General features: G+C 45.7%; 1 protein-coding gene across 1 annotated transcript in view; it reads right to left on the bottom strand.

Annotated features, from left to right (window-relative positions):
- The window catches only part of slc4a3 (solute carrier family 4 member 3), a gene marked incomplete at its 5' end in the record, with an annotated part of 72,500 nt that extends 59,751 nt beyond the window's left edge, over positions 1–12,749 (bottom strand). Inside the window, one exon of the mRNA XM_083641048.1 lies at positions 12,696–12,749. Within this exon, the coding sequence (XP_083497174.1) occupies positions 12,696–12,749 (54 nt within the window). The remainder of the gene's footprint in view (positions 1–12,695) is intronic.
- Between the last annotated feature and the right edge of the window lie 4,028 nt (positions 12,750–16,777).

Raw genomic sequence — 16,777 nt, 5'->3', positions numbered from 1 at the left:
AAATAGTCAATACAGACAATCTGGTTGAGCCTTGGACTACTACTAGCCAAGTGGCCATCCAATCACTGATGCACACCTTGGTTCTGACAGGAGGAAAGCAGCCCCATAGGGAACAGGTTCATGCTAAATAATGATAATAATAATAATAATAATAATCCGTGGGAGTTCCTGCGCCAATTCTGTCTCTACTATAGTAAAAGATTAACATTAATACTGTTCAAATCTTGACTTTGCTTTCCATATAAAAACTATATATAAAAAAACATTGCTTATTGCTCAATCTAATCGTTTAAATCTCCCTTTAGACTTGATCTCATAAATTGTTACAAGTGAAACATGTTCATATTGCTTCAAATATTTATCAATGTGATGTATTGACTATGTCTGGGTGTTAAAAAAGACATGTCAGTATAGAGTCATTTTGTACTGGTAGAATAAGCAGACAGTATCAATATTGTGCACTTTATATAAGGGTCAGTCACTAAGCAGCCTAACCCGGCACATCAAATCAATACAACAAAGTGCTAAGCAGCAGGGCACTAATGCACCAGACGGCCTCTGGAGAGCTGAGCAGGAGGGTGTGGCCTGCCAGAGGCGTTCGCTGCGCTCTGATAGGTCAGAGCACCGGGGCCGAGCCACTCCCTCTGCCTCTGATTGGTGCTGGCACGGTACACGCTCCCCGTACTATTCTGCCAGTCTCACATTTCCTCATTTTTTCAGGGCTCCATTACTTCATAATTCCCAGCGGGAGGAAGGGACAGGATTGGTTTAATGATCTGAGCTAACCTGTCTGCGGCAGGCTTCAGCAGACGCAATTTAAAAGAGAGTTTTAAATTGATAGGAGAGTAAAAGGCTTGTTTCCATTGGAGAGCAGGTCCTGTTCTTTTTCCCTAGTACAAACTAACCCAATTGTCATTTCACCCCCTCCTCTCCCCTACCTTCCTTTCAGACCTGCCTCATTTGAGGAAATGATTACTATCAGGACGAGGCATTTGCCATGTAAGCATCACTGCTGCGGAATCAAAAAAGTCTATTGTAACATGAAGGGAGTCATCTTGTCTGGGCTGAGTGCAATCCTGCTTTTTGCTTTGGCCAAGTCCCTTTGATGCAAGTGACTCCAAAGTATCTCATGTCAGCTTTGACGTGCAACTGTGCGCCGACGTGCAACTGTGTGCCATCGGCTCATACTACATCACAGTTGCTCGAGTCACATCACTGATGACATCACAACTGCCTGAGTGACATCACAGTTGGGCAATTGTGTGCCGCACAAACTTTTGCCCAGGAAGTGATGTCACTTCCTGATGATGTCATTTCCGTCACTTGCGTGACTGACAGACAGACAATCATAACATCTGTCCCACTTTTCTATCCCAGTGGTCGAGACAGCTAGATAGGTCTGTCCTACAAACTATCACTTCTGCATCAATATTTCATACAGTATTTAGTGGAACGCTGAGTCAGGGAGATGCATTCAAATATTTATCAGCTGCTGACTAACATGGAGGATGGTGAGTCTGTGTGTGTATGCAGGAAACCCAATAGGGAATATATGTAATGGAGTTTGGTACAATCTCTGAAACACAGATTGTGTTTTGGATGCAAAGATTGTTTCTCTACCATGAAATGTTTATGTAACAACAGCAGATATTTGAGTTTTGTTTTTACCACGTGCAGCACGTGGTCAAAGCACGTCTTTTTGGGGGCAGTCAGTCAGTCATGTCCCGCAAAGGACGCTTATTTTGGGGGCGCTTGGTGAGATCCCCTCTCGTTTCCCGACCGAGTGATGTGTTGCTTAAATGTTCATCCCCGCCCGCTTGGGACCCCCGCGCCTGAGACATTACAAACAAACAAACGTCAACTTCTGAGTTTAATGTCGATACAAAGGAGTCTGGATGCTCTGGCTGTGTGGAATTCGTTTGTGGCAACACTTCAGAAAAACATTGAATCACAATTCTCGCTGCGGCTGTCTGCACTGAGCCGAGGCAGGCTGTTTGTGGTGGCCTTAACGTTAGCTGATATGGGGGGGGGGGGGGGGGGGGGTCAGGAAAATGTACCAAAGGCCTGCAGGTCTGGTTTTAGTAGCCTTGCAAAACAGACAATTTTCAAATGATTAGATCAAATGTAGGATGGAGGTGTGGCCAGTTTGTGAGCCGTGAGATGGACCAATCACTATGAACGAAACAAGGAAATGAAGACATTTTTTTCCTCATGAACATCCTATGTTTATTTACATCTTTCTGGCCTTACTTCTGACAGCTAAAATCCCCCCAGGTTGGGGATACTGGATACTGGAGATTAATGTGGCCTGGATACTGGACATTAAAGACTTTTCTGGATGCAATTTTTAAAAGCGAGTCACTGAGGGAGGATCAACATCTTATCAGCTTTTGACATCACTTTTGACATTCACCAAGTGAACATCATGATTTGCTACATGAATTATCACAAAAATACAGATTAGATGTTGGGTAAATATCTGATCTACTTAAGCAGAGCATTATCTTTTAGATAGCTGATCATATACTAAAGCTGAGAGCGAGAGAGAGAATGTATAGGCTGGTACAAAGATTGTCCAATCACAAGTCACACTGTTGGAAGAAGAACAAATCCTGACAGAGGCAACATGTGATTGCTGTGATGCAGGAGAAAGTGAGGAATGAAGAAGATGGATGACAAAAAAAGACAGGAAATAAACGTATTTAACAGGAAAAAGAGATGGCTTGGATGTTGTTGATTCAGCGGTGGTTGGTGGTGCACAATGTGATGTGAGTAAACCTGCAGCTATTTGGACAGATCATTCCCGCTCTGTGTGTAGGGCATGCAGTCTGCAGCACCATGCAGAGAAAACACCGCTCTGCGTGTAGGGCATGCAGTCTGCAGCACCATGCAGAGAAAACACCGCTCTGTGTGTAGGGCATGCAGTCTGCTGCACCATGCAGAGAAAACACCGCTCTGTGTGTAGGGCATGCAGTCTGCTGCACCATGCAGAGAAAACACCACTCTGCGTGTAGGGCATGCAGTCTGCAGCACCATGCAGAGAAAACACCACTCTGCGTGTAGGGCATGCAGTCTGCTGCACCATGCAGAGAAAACACCGCTCTGTGTGTAGGGCATGCAGTCTGCTGCACCATGCAGAGAAAACACCACTCTGTGTGTAGGGCATGCAGTCTGCTGCACCATGCAGAGAAAACACCGCTCTGTGTGTAGGGCATGCAGTCTGCTGCACCATGCAGAGAAAACAGATCATTCCCACTCTGCGTGTAGGGCATGCAGTCTGCTGCACCATGCAGAGAAAACACCGCTCTGCGTGTAGGGCATGCAGTCTGCAGCACCATGCAGAGAAAACACCGCTCTGCGTGTAGGCATGCAGTCTGCAGCACCATGCAGAGAAAACACCGCTCTGTGTGTAGGGCATGCAGTCTGCAGCACCATGCAGAGAAAACACCGCTCTGTGTGTAGGGCATGCAGTCTGCTGCACCATGCAGAGAAAACAGATCATTCCCACTCTGCGTGTAGGGCATGTAGTCTGCAGCACCATGCAGAGAAAACACCGCTCTGTGTAGGCATGTAGTCTGCAGCACCATGCAGAGAAAACACCGCTCTGTGTAGGCATGTAGTCTGCAGCACCATGCAGAGAAAACACCGCTCTGCGTGTAGGGCATGCAGTCTGCAGCACCATGCAGAGAAAACACCGCTCTGCATGTAGGGCATGTAGTCTGCTGCACCATGCAGAGAAAACACCACTCTGTGTGTAGGGCATGCAGTCTGCTGCACCATGCAGAGAAAACACCGCTCTGCGTGTAGGGCATGCAGTCTGCAGCACCATGCAGAGAAAACACCGCTCTGCGTGTAGGGCATGTAGTCTGCTGCACCATGCAGAGAAAACACCACTCTGCGTGTAGGGCATGTAGTCTGCTGCACCATGCAGAGAAAACACCACTCTGCGTGTAGGGCATGCAGTCTGCTGCACCATGCAGAGAAAACACCGCTCTGTGTAGGCATGCAGTCTGCAGCACCATGCAGAGAAAACACCGCTCTGCGTGTAGGGCATGTAGTCTGCTGCACCATGCAGAGAAAACACCGCTCTGCGTGTAGGGCATGCAGTCTGCAGCACCATGCAGAGAAAACACCGCTCTGTGTGTAGGGCATGCAGTCTGCTGCACCATGCAGAGAAAACACCACTCTGTGTGTAGGGCATGCAGTCTGCTGCACCATGCAGAGAAAACACCGCTCTGTGTGTAGGGCATGCAGTCTGGTGCACCATGCAGAGAAAACACCACTCTGCGTGTAGGGCATGCAGTCTGCAGCACCATGCAGAGAAAACACCGCTCTGTGTAGGCATGCAGTCTGCAGCACCATGCAGAGAAAACACCGCTCTGTGTAGGCATGCAGTCTGCTGCACCATGCAGAGAAAACACCACTCTGCGTGTAGGGCATGCAGTCTGCAGCACCATGCAGAGAAAACACCGCTCTGTGTGTAGGGCATGCAGTCTGCTGCACCATGCAGAGAAAACACCACTCTGTGTGTAGGGCATGCAGTCTGCAGCACCATGCAGAGAAAACACCACTCTGTGTGTAGGGCATGCAGTCTGCAGCACCATGCAGAGAAAACACCGCTCTGCGTGTAGGCATGCAGTCTGCAGCACCATGCAGAGAAAACACCGCTCTGCGTGTAGGGCATGTAGTCTGCTGCACCATGCAGAGAAAACACCACTCTGCGTGTAGGCATGTAGTCTGCTGCACCATGCAGAGAAAACACCGCTCTGTGTAGGCATGCAGTCTGCTGCACCATGCAGAGAAAACACCGCTCTGTGTAGGCATGCAGTCTGCAGCACCATGCAGAGAAAACACCGCTCTGTGTAGGCATGCAGTCTGCTGCACCATGCAGAGAAAACACCGCTCTGCGTGTAGGCATGCAGTCTGCAGCACCATGCAGAGAAAACAGCACTACTGCGACTCCTATGTTTTTTGGCTGTCTGCTTTCTTTGCATCAGGTGTGCAGCGGAGGGATGGGCTGTGGCAGGCAGGGCAGGGGTTCAAATTGCACAACAAAATCCTGGGAAAAGCTGGGCCTAAAAACACTGAATGAGTGACACTTTCCCCTCCCTCAACAACTAGCACTGACGTGCCCTTCAGCAGCTGCTGTTTCAGAGGGACTGAATGAGAAGCAGGGACAGTAAAACTCTTCCTGGATAAAATGCGGGGGGGGGGGGGGGGGGTATATTGTTAGCCATATTAGATCTGGATGTGATTCCTCTAAGTCAGTGTTTCCCAAACTATGGGTCGGGAGACTCGGACCCGTGGGAGGTGGGTCCCCAACTGGTCGTCATGGCAACCCATTACCATATGTTTTTTGTGAGTTTGGGTCCCAGGGAGACACAAAATGCATCTTTTGGGTCCCAAGATGAAAATGTTTGGGAACCCCTGCTCTATGTCAATTCTGCAGCACTCCATGAGACACAGGATCAAGGTTCAACAGTTCTTTGGAATTTAATGAGAAAAATCCACGTCAGCAGTTTTTAGCACCCCTCATCAGCCAAGCATTTTCAATCAGAAATCTATCGCAATCCTTGATCAAAGGTCTAATGTGTACCAGCAAAGTGATATGCTCCCCCAATCTATCTCTCTCTCTCTCTGTCACACACACACACCCAAACACCATAAATTAAGGGTTGCGCACATGTGTGTGGGTGGGTGTGTGTGGGTGTGGGTGTGTGTGTGTGTGTGTGTGTGTGTGTGTGTGTGTGTGTGTGTGTGTGTGTGTGTGTGTGTGTGTGGGTGAGATTATTATTATCAGCCATAATGGGATCTCCTTGACTTTGCGGCTTATGTAAGGTGGCAGTTGTGCTGGTGACGTTGCTGTGGCAACCCAGTCTCAGCTGGACCCCTGAGGATCAGGTTTAAATACATGTCCATATCACACACACGCACTGTACATACACACACACACACACACACACACACACAAAGTCAGTCTTGTGACTTCAGAGGGACCACGATAAGCTAGAAGAGATAATGGGCAAAGAGACTGTGCTCCCTATGTGTGTGTGTGTGTGTGCGCGCGCACACACACACACACACACACACACACACACACACACACACACACACACACACACACACACACACACACACACACACACACACACACACACACACACACGTGTGTGAGAGTATCTAATGCAGTAAAGACCAGGCAAGTGATTGAGGGTAGGGAATTCAAGGGTGGACTAAGCCAAGCTTTCTCCTTTGCATACAGATGATGACAAGGTCCCCATAATGGCACATTACACACTTAACTGGCAGAGCTCATTCTGCCTGAGGAGCCTCTCAGACACCTGACTGCACCTACTACTGCTAATGTGTTGCACTGGAATAGCAGCTCTTCTGCCATGCAGGACATGAGCTTTCCACAGAGCCTGTGACGCAAGCCAGCGCTAAGAAGAACCATTCAGTCATGAAGGCACTTCAATCGCACTTTCATTCCAGACAACCATCTTCTGCTGTGAGAAGGAATGATCTTGGGAAGAATGAGATAACTAATAGTTAAAATAGCATGTTAAGCTGCCTTCACATGATAAGCGATCTTCTCTTCTCTCACCATGAGGTAGAGCGGAGAAAGGTCAGCGGTAAGTAGGTCAAAGTTGAAACAATTTGAACTTTGACCTCAGTGCACGCCTGCACGGTGGCAAATTTGAACGGTGCGCGACACCAAGGGTATACAGCGCTGCTGCATAGATGGAAGGCACCGCTCTCCCCATAGGAAACAACGGCACAGCGGGCGCAGAGCTGTTTTACCACAGATCATTGTGGGGGGCTTTAGGCCTCTTTCAGCATACTCAGTTTGCAGTTCATTGTAAGAATAGAACTGGATTGTGGATAGAGATGAAATGATAAACATTTCACATCCCGATTATAGTGACCAAAATGATCATGCTTCTCAGTATTATCGCAGTATTGTTCAAATGTGCTGAAAATGTTCAGAAAGTACTGATACACTCACTGACATTTAACCAAGGCTGCTCGCCTACATCTGGGAGACTGTTGCTAACTCTGATTGATGATGGACAGTATTTACCGCCTTTTTCAAAGCACTGTAATCAGGGTAACATGGTTTTCATGTTGTTGTTTTTTTGTTTTACAATTATTGAGTTCTAAATTTCATGTTGGTGACAAAAAGCAGGCAGGGACAACAGAATCACTGTCATCTAGGATAAACAAAAATAAAAGATAATATATATATATATATATACACTGTATATATATATATAGCAGCAAGTCACCCAAATGGTCACGTGGTCACCTCTCCCCTGCCATGGGCAAAACGCGCGTGCCAAAATGACAGGAACTGAGTTGAAGTTGGGCCGTCTTGAAATCCCATCGTCTTTGATGCAACCATGTTAACTGTGCACAAAAGCCAACTCAGTGGCATTAGAAGAAATTGAAACAGACTATTTTCTTCTTCTTTTTTGACATTCATGATACACAGGCTGTTTGAAAGGGCAGCAGCAGCCTGGGGGGGTTACAGATAAAAAGCTGAATGTTCTCTTTTCCAATAGCAGCTCCAGCTGGGAAAAAAACCCAAGGTTAGAAGAATAGCAGACCACACAACCAACAGATATTATGATGTGTTTGTTTCAGCATAGCGACCCTTCACTGTTCTGCTGGCGTTGCTCATTGGCAAACTATGAAAGAGCCACTGAGCAGCTGCTAAGGTGTGACGGTGCTAAGATGTGACGGTGCTAAGGTGCTAAGATGTGACGGTGCTAAGGTGTGACGGTGCTAAGGTGTGACGGTGAGGAAAGCAGATGAGTGAGCGCTAATCAAGATGTTGTTGAAAAGGAGCCTATGTTCTAGCTGTGTCTTTAAATTAAATGAATTCATTCATTCTCTATCCAATGTAAACAGCTTAAAACTCTCTCCATCTCTCTCTCTGCAGTACTGTAAGTATCCACTGTATTTCTGGGAGTGGTGAAAGCTATTGGCAAGATAATCTGCCAGCTATTAGCATTGATTTAGGGGTCAAAGGTTACAGCGCTGCTGTGCTGGATACTCTAGCTGAGGTGCTTGTGTTTAGAGCTAATGGACCATAACTTACGCCCAGGTTTTAGTGGAAGGGCAATCTGGGAACCCAGAGTCTATTTTATTTGAAAAATAGACTCTGGGACAGCCCTACCTTTTCCCCCGGCTTCCTGTACAGCGCGCCTCTCCTGCCACCGTCACTTCCTTTTCCGTGTCCGTGCTCCACTGTTTACAGTCTAAATAGCAACTTGCGCCGTGACTTTCCAGTCATTTTCCACTGTTGTTGTAAGACGAGTTGACGTCTTCTATGCAGTGTGTTTATGCGTTAACGTTATTAGCAAATAGCTGAAACGGACATGGAAAAGGAAGCGACGGTGGCTTTTCCGTCACTTCCGCTTTCCTTGTCCACGTCCGTTTCGGCTATGCGTGTAGCTCTACTGTCTAGCTCTACTCTTCAACTTCAGCTTCCAGCTGCACTGCCAGCATTTATTTCTCGAACACCACCACATATCTCCAAAGGGCCCGCTGTTTTAGTGTCTCTCTGAGCGTGGCTTCCATCGAGCAGCTGTCACTGTAGCATCTGTTACACACACATTACCCACATTTCTCCCATCCCGTCCTCACTTCTCACAGTAGTTTTTCTCTGCAAAGTCTAATTGTATTCCGCTCATTGCACACATGCAATTGTGCCTGAGTCCAGGGTGTGTTTTTGTTCAAACCTCTCTCTGGGCAGACGTCTTTCCCTCTCTGGTCTCCACATGTCCATCCTCTTTTGGCAGTTACATCTTTCCCTCCTCGAGACCGCAGCTACTATTCTTTCCAAAGTCAACTTTCTCTTACCCTTCATCCCCCCCCCCGTACTTTCAAATCCCACAAAGAAAGCCATGCAGCACTGCCAGTTGAAGAGGGCAAGCGACGTTATTTTTTTCTGCAATGAATGACTTTGCAGCCCGCTATAAATCCGGTGTTAATTTGCCCTGCGGTATGCTCTGTCTGCCATTATAACCGATAACCATAACAATATTCTTTTTTCATAATGCAGCATTTTCCCTCAAATATGCACAAGTTCACTGACTTGTATGGATGTAGGAGGATGACACTGCTTAGCTTCGATATCAAATCCCTGATTGGAATAAACAGCAGAATCACAACCCAAACAGTGTGCATGACCTTACTTGTCCTTGCCACTGGTTCTTAATGGGTCAGTTGCTTTGGAAAGGCTGCAGCAGTCAGGTCTGATTAGGGCTATCCAAGTCCACATGAAAGCGGTTGCCTTTGTCACAAGGTCATGCCATTCAAAGCCCGGCCTGGGCAGGAAGCCTCCTGAGAGGACTACTGGCCAAAAGGCAATGGGATCCTCCCCCCCCTTACAACCAAGTGCTGCGTTAAACAGAAGAGGAGGAGCGTGTGTTTGTGATGCGTGTGTACGATCACTTACACTATTGATTTGTGTGGTCAACAAAAACGAGAGGTCAACATTTCCTTTCTTTGTTTTGCTCCTATGTTTTTCTCCCCAGTTGTACTTGGCCAATTCCTCTGCTAGGGTGCCCTGGTTGTTGCTCCACCCCCTCTGTTGATCTGGGGACAGTTGTAGAATAGCAAAATGCTTCCTCTGATACATGTGCATTTTGGCAAACCAGGTGAATGAATATACAGGGTTTCAATTAGTGCTGCATGATTAATCTAATCGCAATCGCAGCATGTGCGATTACATAACCGCAAAAGTGTGCAATTATTATTATTTTTTCATGTATTTTTGAGTGTGTGTGTGTGTGTGTGTGTGTGTGTGTGTGTGTGTGTGTGTGTGTGTGTGTGTGTGTGTGTGTGAGAGCCTCCTCTAAACTAACATTACACGCGACGCAGCAAACACACGTTTCTCTGCCATCACACTGGGCATCAACACTAGCAGGAGGCTTCTCCCATGCACTCCCGCAAATAAGTAATGTTATGCGCAGCAAAGTTACATCTTACCGAGAGGGAGAGAGAGAACATCCATGATCGCTAACAGCGAGCTTGGCTAATAACTAGCTAGCCGTTCAGAAACGCGTATAAACAGCCGTGTGATTAGTGAGAACGTCAGTAAAATAAGGAGAGAGCTGCAGGTGCTTATGCAGAACTAGTGCACGATTAAGTGCACAGTGGGTAATGACCCGCTGTGATGAAGAACATAGCGAGATTAACAAGGTTGATAGCAAAACACTGTCGCAGCTGCCATCAGCAGCACCTCCAGGCTTCAACTAGCGTTAGCCTGTCACATGATGCCTTCATGGTCCCTCGATAAAGTCTGCAGATGCACGTTACCTCACCACTCTCTTAACACTTTGAGTGCCACGGCCCTTGGGCAAAAGGTTGCTTGCTGTGCCACATAGGCCGCAATGCATTTTAAAACAGTCATATAATTTCTTTAATAATTACTATGTAAACACTGAACACGCACAAATAACGATGAGACTCTCTTCTATCACCTGCAAAAAAAAGTTTATTGATCCCATTTTCCGTTCTTTAGTTATGAGCCGGAGAAGATAGCTTGATTGAAGCAAAAACACCCCTTTTTTTCTACGAGCTGAGATAATGAGCCTTTTGTGAAATTAAACATTTCAAGCACATCACTGACTCTGAAGCTAATTTTCTGATGTCTGGGTCTGTCTGGGTGAAGTGTATGCTGCTCTGCCTGCTCTGCGTGCTCCCCCCCCCCCCCCCCTCAACTGCACACGCCTCCTGGGTGTGTCTTATGTGTCTGTTGGCTCTCAGTCTCTGCTGAGTTTGCTGCGCACACACAGTGAATGGTGCGCGACATCCAGCCTTTTGGTTCCGTGTGTGTTTGTCACGGGCTCGCATGCTTCCAGTTCGGAATAATAAGGCTGATTATGCGAATGTGCTGTTGCAGCGTACACGGAGGTGCTCAGTTGTGACAGCGGATGCTGCTGCTCGGGGCACAGCTGGCGTTGTGCTCGTTGTGCTTCATGCACGTCGATGCATACGGACGGATGCGATGCGATTTCCTCCTTTTCCCCAGTGACTATTTCTGTGTGTTTGGCTCCTTTTTCTCTGATCAGGAGAGTGCTGTCGCCACCTAATGGGTTTGTAAAATAGGTTATCGACCTCCAATAGCTACAATATTGTTAGAGGCGACGTAAGAAGCTTAGATCGACACCCCCCCGTCAAAAAAACAATTTGGAGTTACTGACGCCATTTGGCGTCGCTGGCACTCAACGGTAAATTTCTAATGACGCCATATGGCGTCGCTGGCACTCAATGTGTTAAGAAGCGTCACGTGAGTGTGGCGTTTAAGGCCATCTGTCGCTACAAAATGAATAAACGGGGTGTATAATTGTATTATTCGACAGACATGTAACTAACTTTGCCAGTCTGAGCCATCTTCTATGTGCTGTAACACAGTGCAGTTTCTATTTTTCTGGTGTTTCTTTTTTACATGTTTGGGACACGCAAATGTCTCAAAATGTTTTATTTTTTTGCAAAGATAATTTTATTTCAAATTGTTTTATTTATTTAGTTTTAAAGCAGCTACGAGCAACTTTTTCGATTGTTATTAAACAGTATAAATTGAATATCAATGCATCACATCTTACCTCTAATAGTCGACGAGACCAACGCAGAGTAGTCTCGCTTGAGCCCCGAGTGAATCGGCCAGTGTAGGCTGTCTGTGGCCAGGGAAGATCAGGAAGTGAAATGAAACGGTTTGCAGCAGCCACTTCGGCCATAACCACAAAATAACTTCCAAAAAACCTGTTAGAATATAACTAGAGATGTTCGCGAGAATATGCGTGGCGTTCACATTGTTTATGTTATGTTGCTAGGCAGCGCAAACGGCGAGGCAGGCAGCTGCGTTTCACTTCCGGGTTTCACTTCCGCGTTTCACTTCCGGGTAGCCGGGCCGGCGGTAAGGAGAGAGAGAGAGAGAGCCCCCTGTTGACGCGAGTTTAGACAGACACAGACTTAATAATCATCCAAGGGAGCAATCTCCAATTCACACGGCTTTGATCTCAGCTACTATTATAGGTAAGATGTGATGCATCAATATTGTAATTATACTGTTTAATAACAATCGAAAAAGTTGCTCGTAGCTGCTTTAATATATTTTAAATTGTAACATATTTCATGTATTTTAGTCTGTGATACGTGAAACCGTGATATTTTTGTCCAAGGTTATCATACCGTCAACTCATGCCGGCACATCCCTAGATACCTCCTGTTTATTATATCGCAATCGCAATCGCAAATGGCAATATTGTCCACCATAATCGCTAATCGCACCTTTCCCCCAAATCGTGCAGCACTAGTTTCAATTAAGGGGATGGTAGCATTTTCTATTGCAGCCCCACTGTGTGAGTTAATGTAACAAATACATGGCACGCAACTTTGGCAGTGTGCCATTCATTTTAAATGAGAGGAGGGCGGTGAGTGCTATCTCCAGCTTTGTCTCTAGGCGGAGCGGCGAGTGAAGCTCGATCTCATGAAACTGGTATGCTGGACACCATGCACACGCGGGCCAGCGGTGAAGTTCTCCAGAATTGAGATGACCTCAACTTTTGAGCAGTGCACATGGGACCATCACGCTATTCTCCACAGTTCACGTATCATTGACATGTATTCCTCATAGGGGGGATTCATCTGATGATAACTCCAAAACAGCTCAAAGGAAGTCTTACCTGATGCAGGTTGATCAACACATCTATCTCAGGGGCATGCCCTCCTGTAGCCATGGGGCCTAGGGTGCAGCCAGTGGGCGGGGACTGAGGGCTAGAGTGGCTGGGAGAGGGGGAATACAACTAGGTGTGGTTAGGGAGGTTGGACTGGATGTGGGTAAGGAGGGTCTGTGGGCATAAGGGGGTTATGGGTGGGTGTGACTGGGGGGAGAGGGATATGGATGTCCTGGAGGGGGAGGACAGGGCTTGGTGTGGCAGAAGGGAAAGATAGGGTGCAGAGCAGCGGGGACTTGAGGGGGGGGGGCAGAGGACGGGGATCAGATCAGCCCTTCTCTTTCACGGCGGGGGATCCAGGAAGCCTTTTGGGTGGCATAACCTGCAGGAGAGAGGACAAGAGAGAGAGGTGTGATACTGAGGAATACAAAAATAAAATATGGTTATGGAAAACTGTTGGCTGGCGGGCAAGTACACGCATGAATGATCACCATTATGCTCACATACGTAGATCCATCCCATATACACACACGCTACGGGTTGTATACGCTAGTCGACAAATCGACGCGTCAATTTACTACCAGTGTCCAGGGCCACCAGTGCCCTAACCCTAACCCAGCGATCAGCTGATATGACGAGGAGACAGTGCGGCGTGGCCCGTGGCGTGAAGACCTGAAATCGCCAAGGAGCTGAGGAGCAAAAACGGCGGCTGCAGAGCCGGGAGGAGGCGGTTCTAACGGAAGAGGAGATTTCCAATAAAATATACAAATAAAAAGGTTTCTATCCAGAGTTTAACTGGCTTCCAGCTGACAGGAGTTGCAGCGACAGATGATGCACTGGATACATTACAGTGAAATAATATGTGATGATGCACTGGATACATTACAGTGAAATAATATGTGATGATGCACTGGACACATTATAGTGAAATAATATGTGATGATGCACTGGATACATTATAGTGAAATAATATGTGATGATGCACTGGATACATTACAGTGAAATAATGTGTGATGATGCACTGGATACATTACAGTGAAATAATATGTGATGATGCACTGGACACATTACAGTGAAATAATATGTGATGATGCACTGGATACATTATAGTGAAATAATATGTGATGATGCACTGGATACATTACAGTGAAATAATATGTGATGATGCACTGGATACATTACAGTGAAATAATATGTGATGATGCACTGGATACATTACAGTGAAATAATATGTGATGATGCACTGGATACATTACAGTGAAATAATATGTGATGATGCACTGGATACATTACAGTGAAATAATATGTGATGATGCACTGGATACATTACAGTGAAATAATATGTGATGATGCACTGGATACATTACAGTGAAATAATATGTGATGATGCACTGGATACATTATAGTGAAATAATATGTGATGATGCACTGGATACATTATAGTGAAATAATATGTGATGATGCACTGGATACATTATAGTGAAATAATATGTGATGATGCACTGGATACATTACAGTGAAATAATATGTGATGATGCACTGGATACATTACAGTGAAATAATATGTGATGATGCACTGGATACATTACAGTGAAATAATATGTGATGATGCACTGGATACATTACAGTGAAATAATATGTGATGATGCACTGGATACATTACAGTGAAATAATATGTGATGATGCACTGGATACATTACAGTGAAATAATATGTGATGATGCACTGGATACATTATAGTGAAATAATATGTGATGATGCACTGGATACATTATAGTGAAATAATATGTGATGATGCACTGGATACATTATAGTTAGGGTTGTCCCGATCACCTTTTTTTGCCCCCGAGTCCGAGTCCGAGTCATATGATTTTGAGTATCTGCCGATACCGAGTCCCGATCCGATATTTCTACAATGCATTAAGAAGAAGAAAGGAAAAAAGCATCCAAGTTGTTCCTTAAGTTTTTTTATTTAACCAACCAATATGATTATGAAATCTTTGTAATATGGCTCTTTTCACAGTTTTCAGTTTTCACAACTCAGTGCAGCATTGGTTTTAAACCAAGTAAACAAAATAAAAACTCTTCAGCTTATCAATGGTGCAGCACAAAATACAAAATACAAATTAAATATATTTTCTTTTATCACAACTCCAGTTAGTGCAGCATTGGTTTTAAACCAAGTAAACAAAATAAAATCTCTTTACAGCTTATCAATGGTGCAGCACAAAATAAAATATATTTTAAATATATTCTCTTAATAAGATAACTAAAATATGTCTTTAAAATAAAAAAAACTCCCAGTTAGTGCAGAGGTAGCTAGTGCAGAGGTATCTTAATCTTAACATTCATTCACAGAACAGGAATAACAAAACTGAGCAGAAATCTCTACACTTCACTTCACGATCAAGTGCAGGTTTTTTTTGAGGAACACCAACATCTCTACCCTGTCAGCAGAGAGCCGGTTCCTTTTCTCATCAAGGATGTTTGAGACTGCACTAAAGAGTCTCTCACTGTCCACAGAGGTGCAGGGGGCACAGAGAAACTTGGTCGCAACAGCAGCCAGAGAGGGGAACTGATTAGCATGTGCTTTCCAGTAGTGTAGAGGATTGCTTTTCCTCGGCGTGGTTTGCTCGGAGAGGTAGGTCTGCACCTGGACATCTGCTGATGTGGTACTCACGGACCGCGTTGCTGACTGTCTCTCTTCTAAGATCTCATCAAAGGCACTGCGCAGGCTGGTGCTTGCTTCTTGACGTGGTGCCTTGCTCACAGGCTCTGCTGCCACTGGCTCTTCACTGTCGGCCCTCCTCTCCTCCATCTTCGCCACCTCCTGGATGAGGTGTTCCTTAGCAAGCCTCAGATTGTATGACTTGGTGAAGAATCTGAAAATAGATGAATGTAACAATTACCCACCACAATTAAAAAGAAAAACATAAGACAAGACACCACATAGCACAGCAGTTCAGTCAGGCAACAGCCTTACATGTACTCAAATAAATAAAAAATCCTCTAACCATTACCAGAACTAAATCTAAATTTAAAGAAAATAAATTTAGAAATTGGCTGATTTAATACTGGTGTCTGGTGGTGACTTTGATGATTCATTATAAAGTAAAATACTAAAGAGCCATTATCATGGCATTCAAAAGGTACATTTACTGTACTTGCCCGTCTTTGTATCTGGGATCCACTAGAGTAGCGATGCTGTAGAGTGGCTGGATTTCAACATCAGCGAAGCGTTTCTCCACTGCCTCCAGGAGAGTCTTCTTCATGGTCTTGATTCCGTGGTCAGTGCTCTCCTCCCGAGAAAGAACACGTCTGAGGGCTAATGAATAAAATAATTAAGTATATATATAAAACTTATTTATACAGGGGGAGTCACACTGAGAGCAATGCTCTCTTTTTCAGGAGCACCCTGTTCACATTCACACACATTCACACCTGGAAGCTGACCAGTACAAGTGTACAACATACAAAAATACAAATTACCTGTTATGGCAGGGATCACATCAGCTGCAGTTGCAGTCTCCTTGCTCACATCCCTGGTCAGTTCTTCAAAGGGAGCTAACACCTCAGCTGTCTTCTCCATCAGGGTCCACTGGTTAGCTGTCAGTGTGGCGGGTAGGCTGTGTTCAGCTGCATAGACACAGAGAGCCCGCTTTTGCCCCAGGACGCTCTGCAGCATGTACAGGCTGCTGTTCCATCTCACCTGCACATCCTGCTGTAGGCGCCTGACGTCCATCTTCAAATCAACCTGGATATCTTCCAGACGTGCATATGCCAGGGGGGAATGTTTGAAATGCCCTACTATCTTCCTCACGTTAGCCAGTGCATCTGAGACGCTTCGCTGAGAAAGCAGACCCTCGTGCACAACGAGTTGAAGCGTATGTGCAACACAACCCACACTCGGCACTCCCATATCATCCATCGCTCTCTTCATATTTGGAGCGTTGTCCCGCAAAATGACATGGACACGTTCTTTTTCTATCCCCCAACTGTTCAGCATGCCTTCGATAGCATGTTGTACATGCTCTGCTTTGTGGGATCCGCGAAAGTGCTGGGCATGCAAGGTCGCACGGTGCAAAACAAAAC

Source organism: Poromitra crassiceps (genome assembly GCF_964638095.1).
Source record: "Poromitra crassiceps genome assembly, chromosome: 8".
NCBI lineage: Eukaryota > Metazoa > Chordata > Actinopteri > Beryciformes > Melamphaidae > Poromitra > Poromitra crassiceps.
The sequence above is the reverse complement of the archived record's forward strand: the minus strand, read 5'-3'. Positions and strand labels throughout refer to the sequence as shown.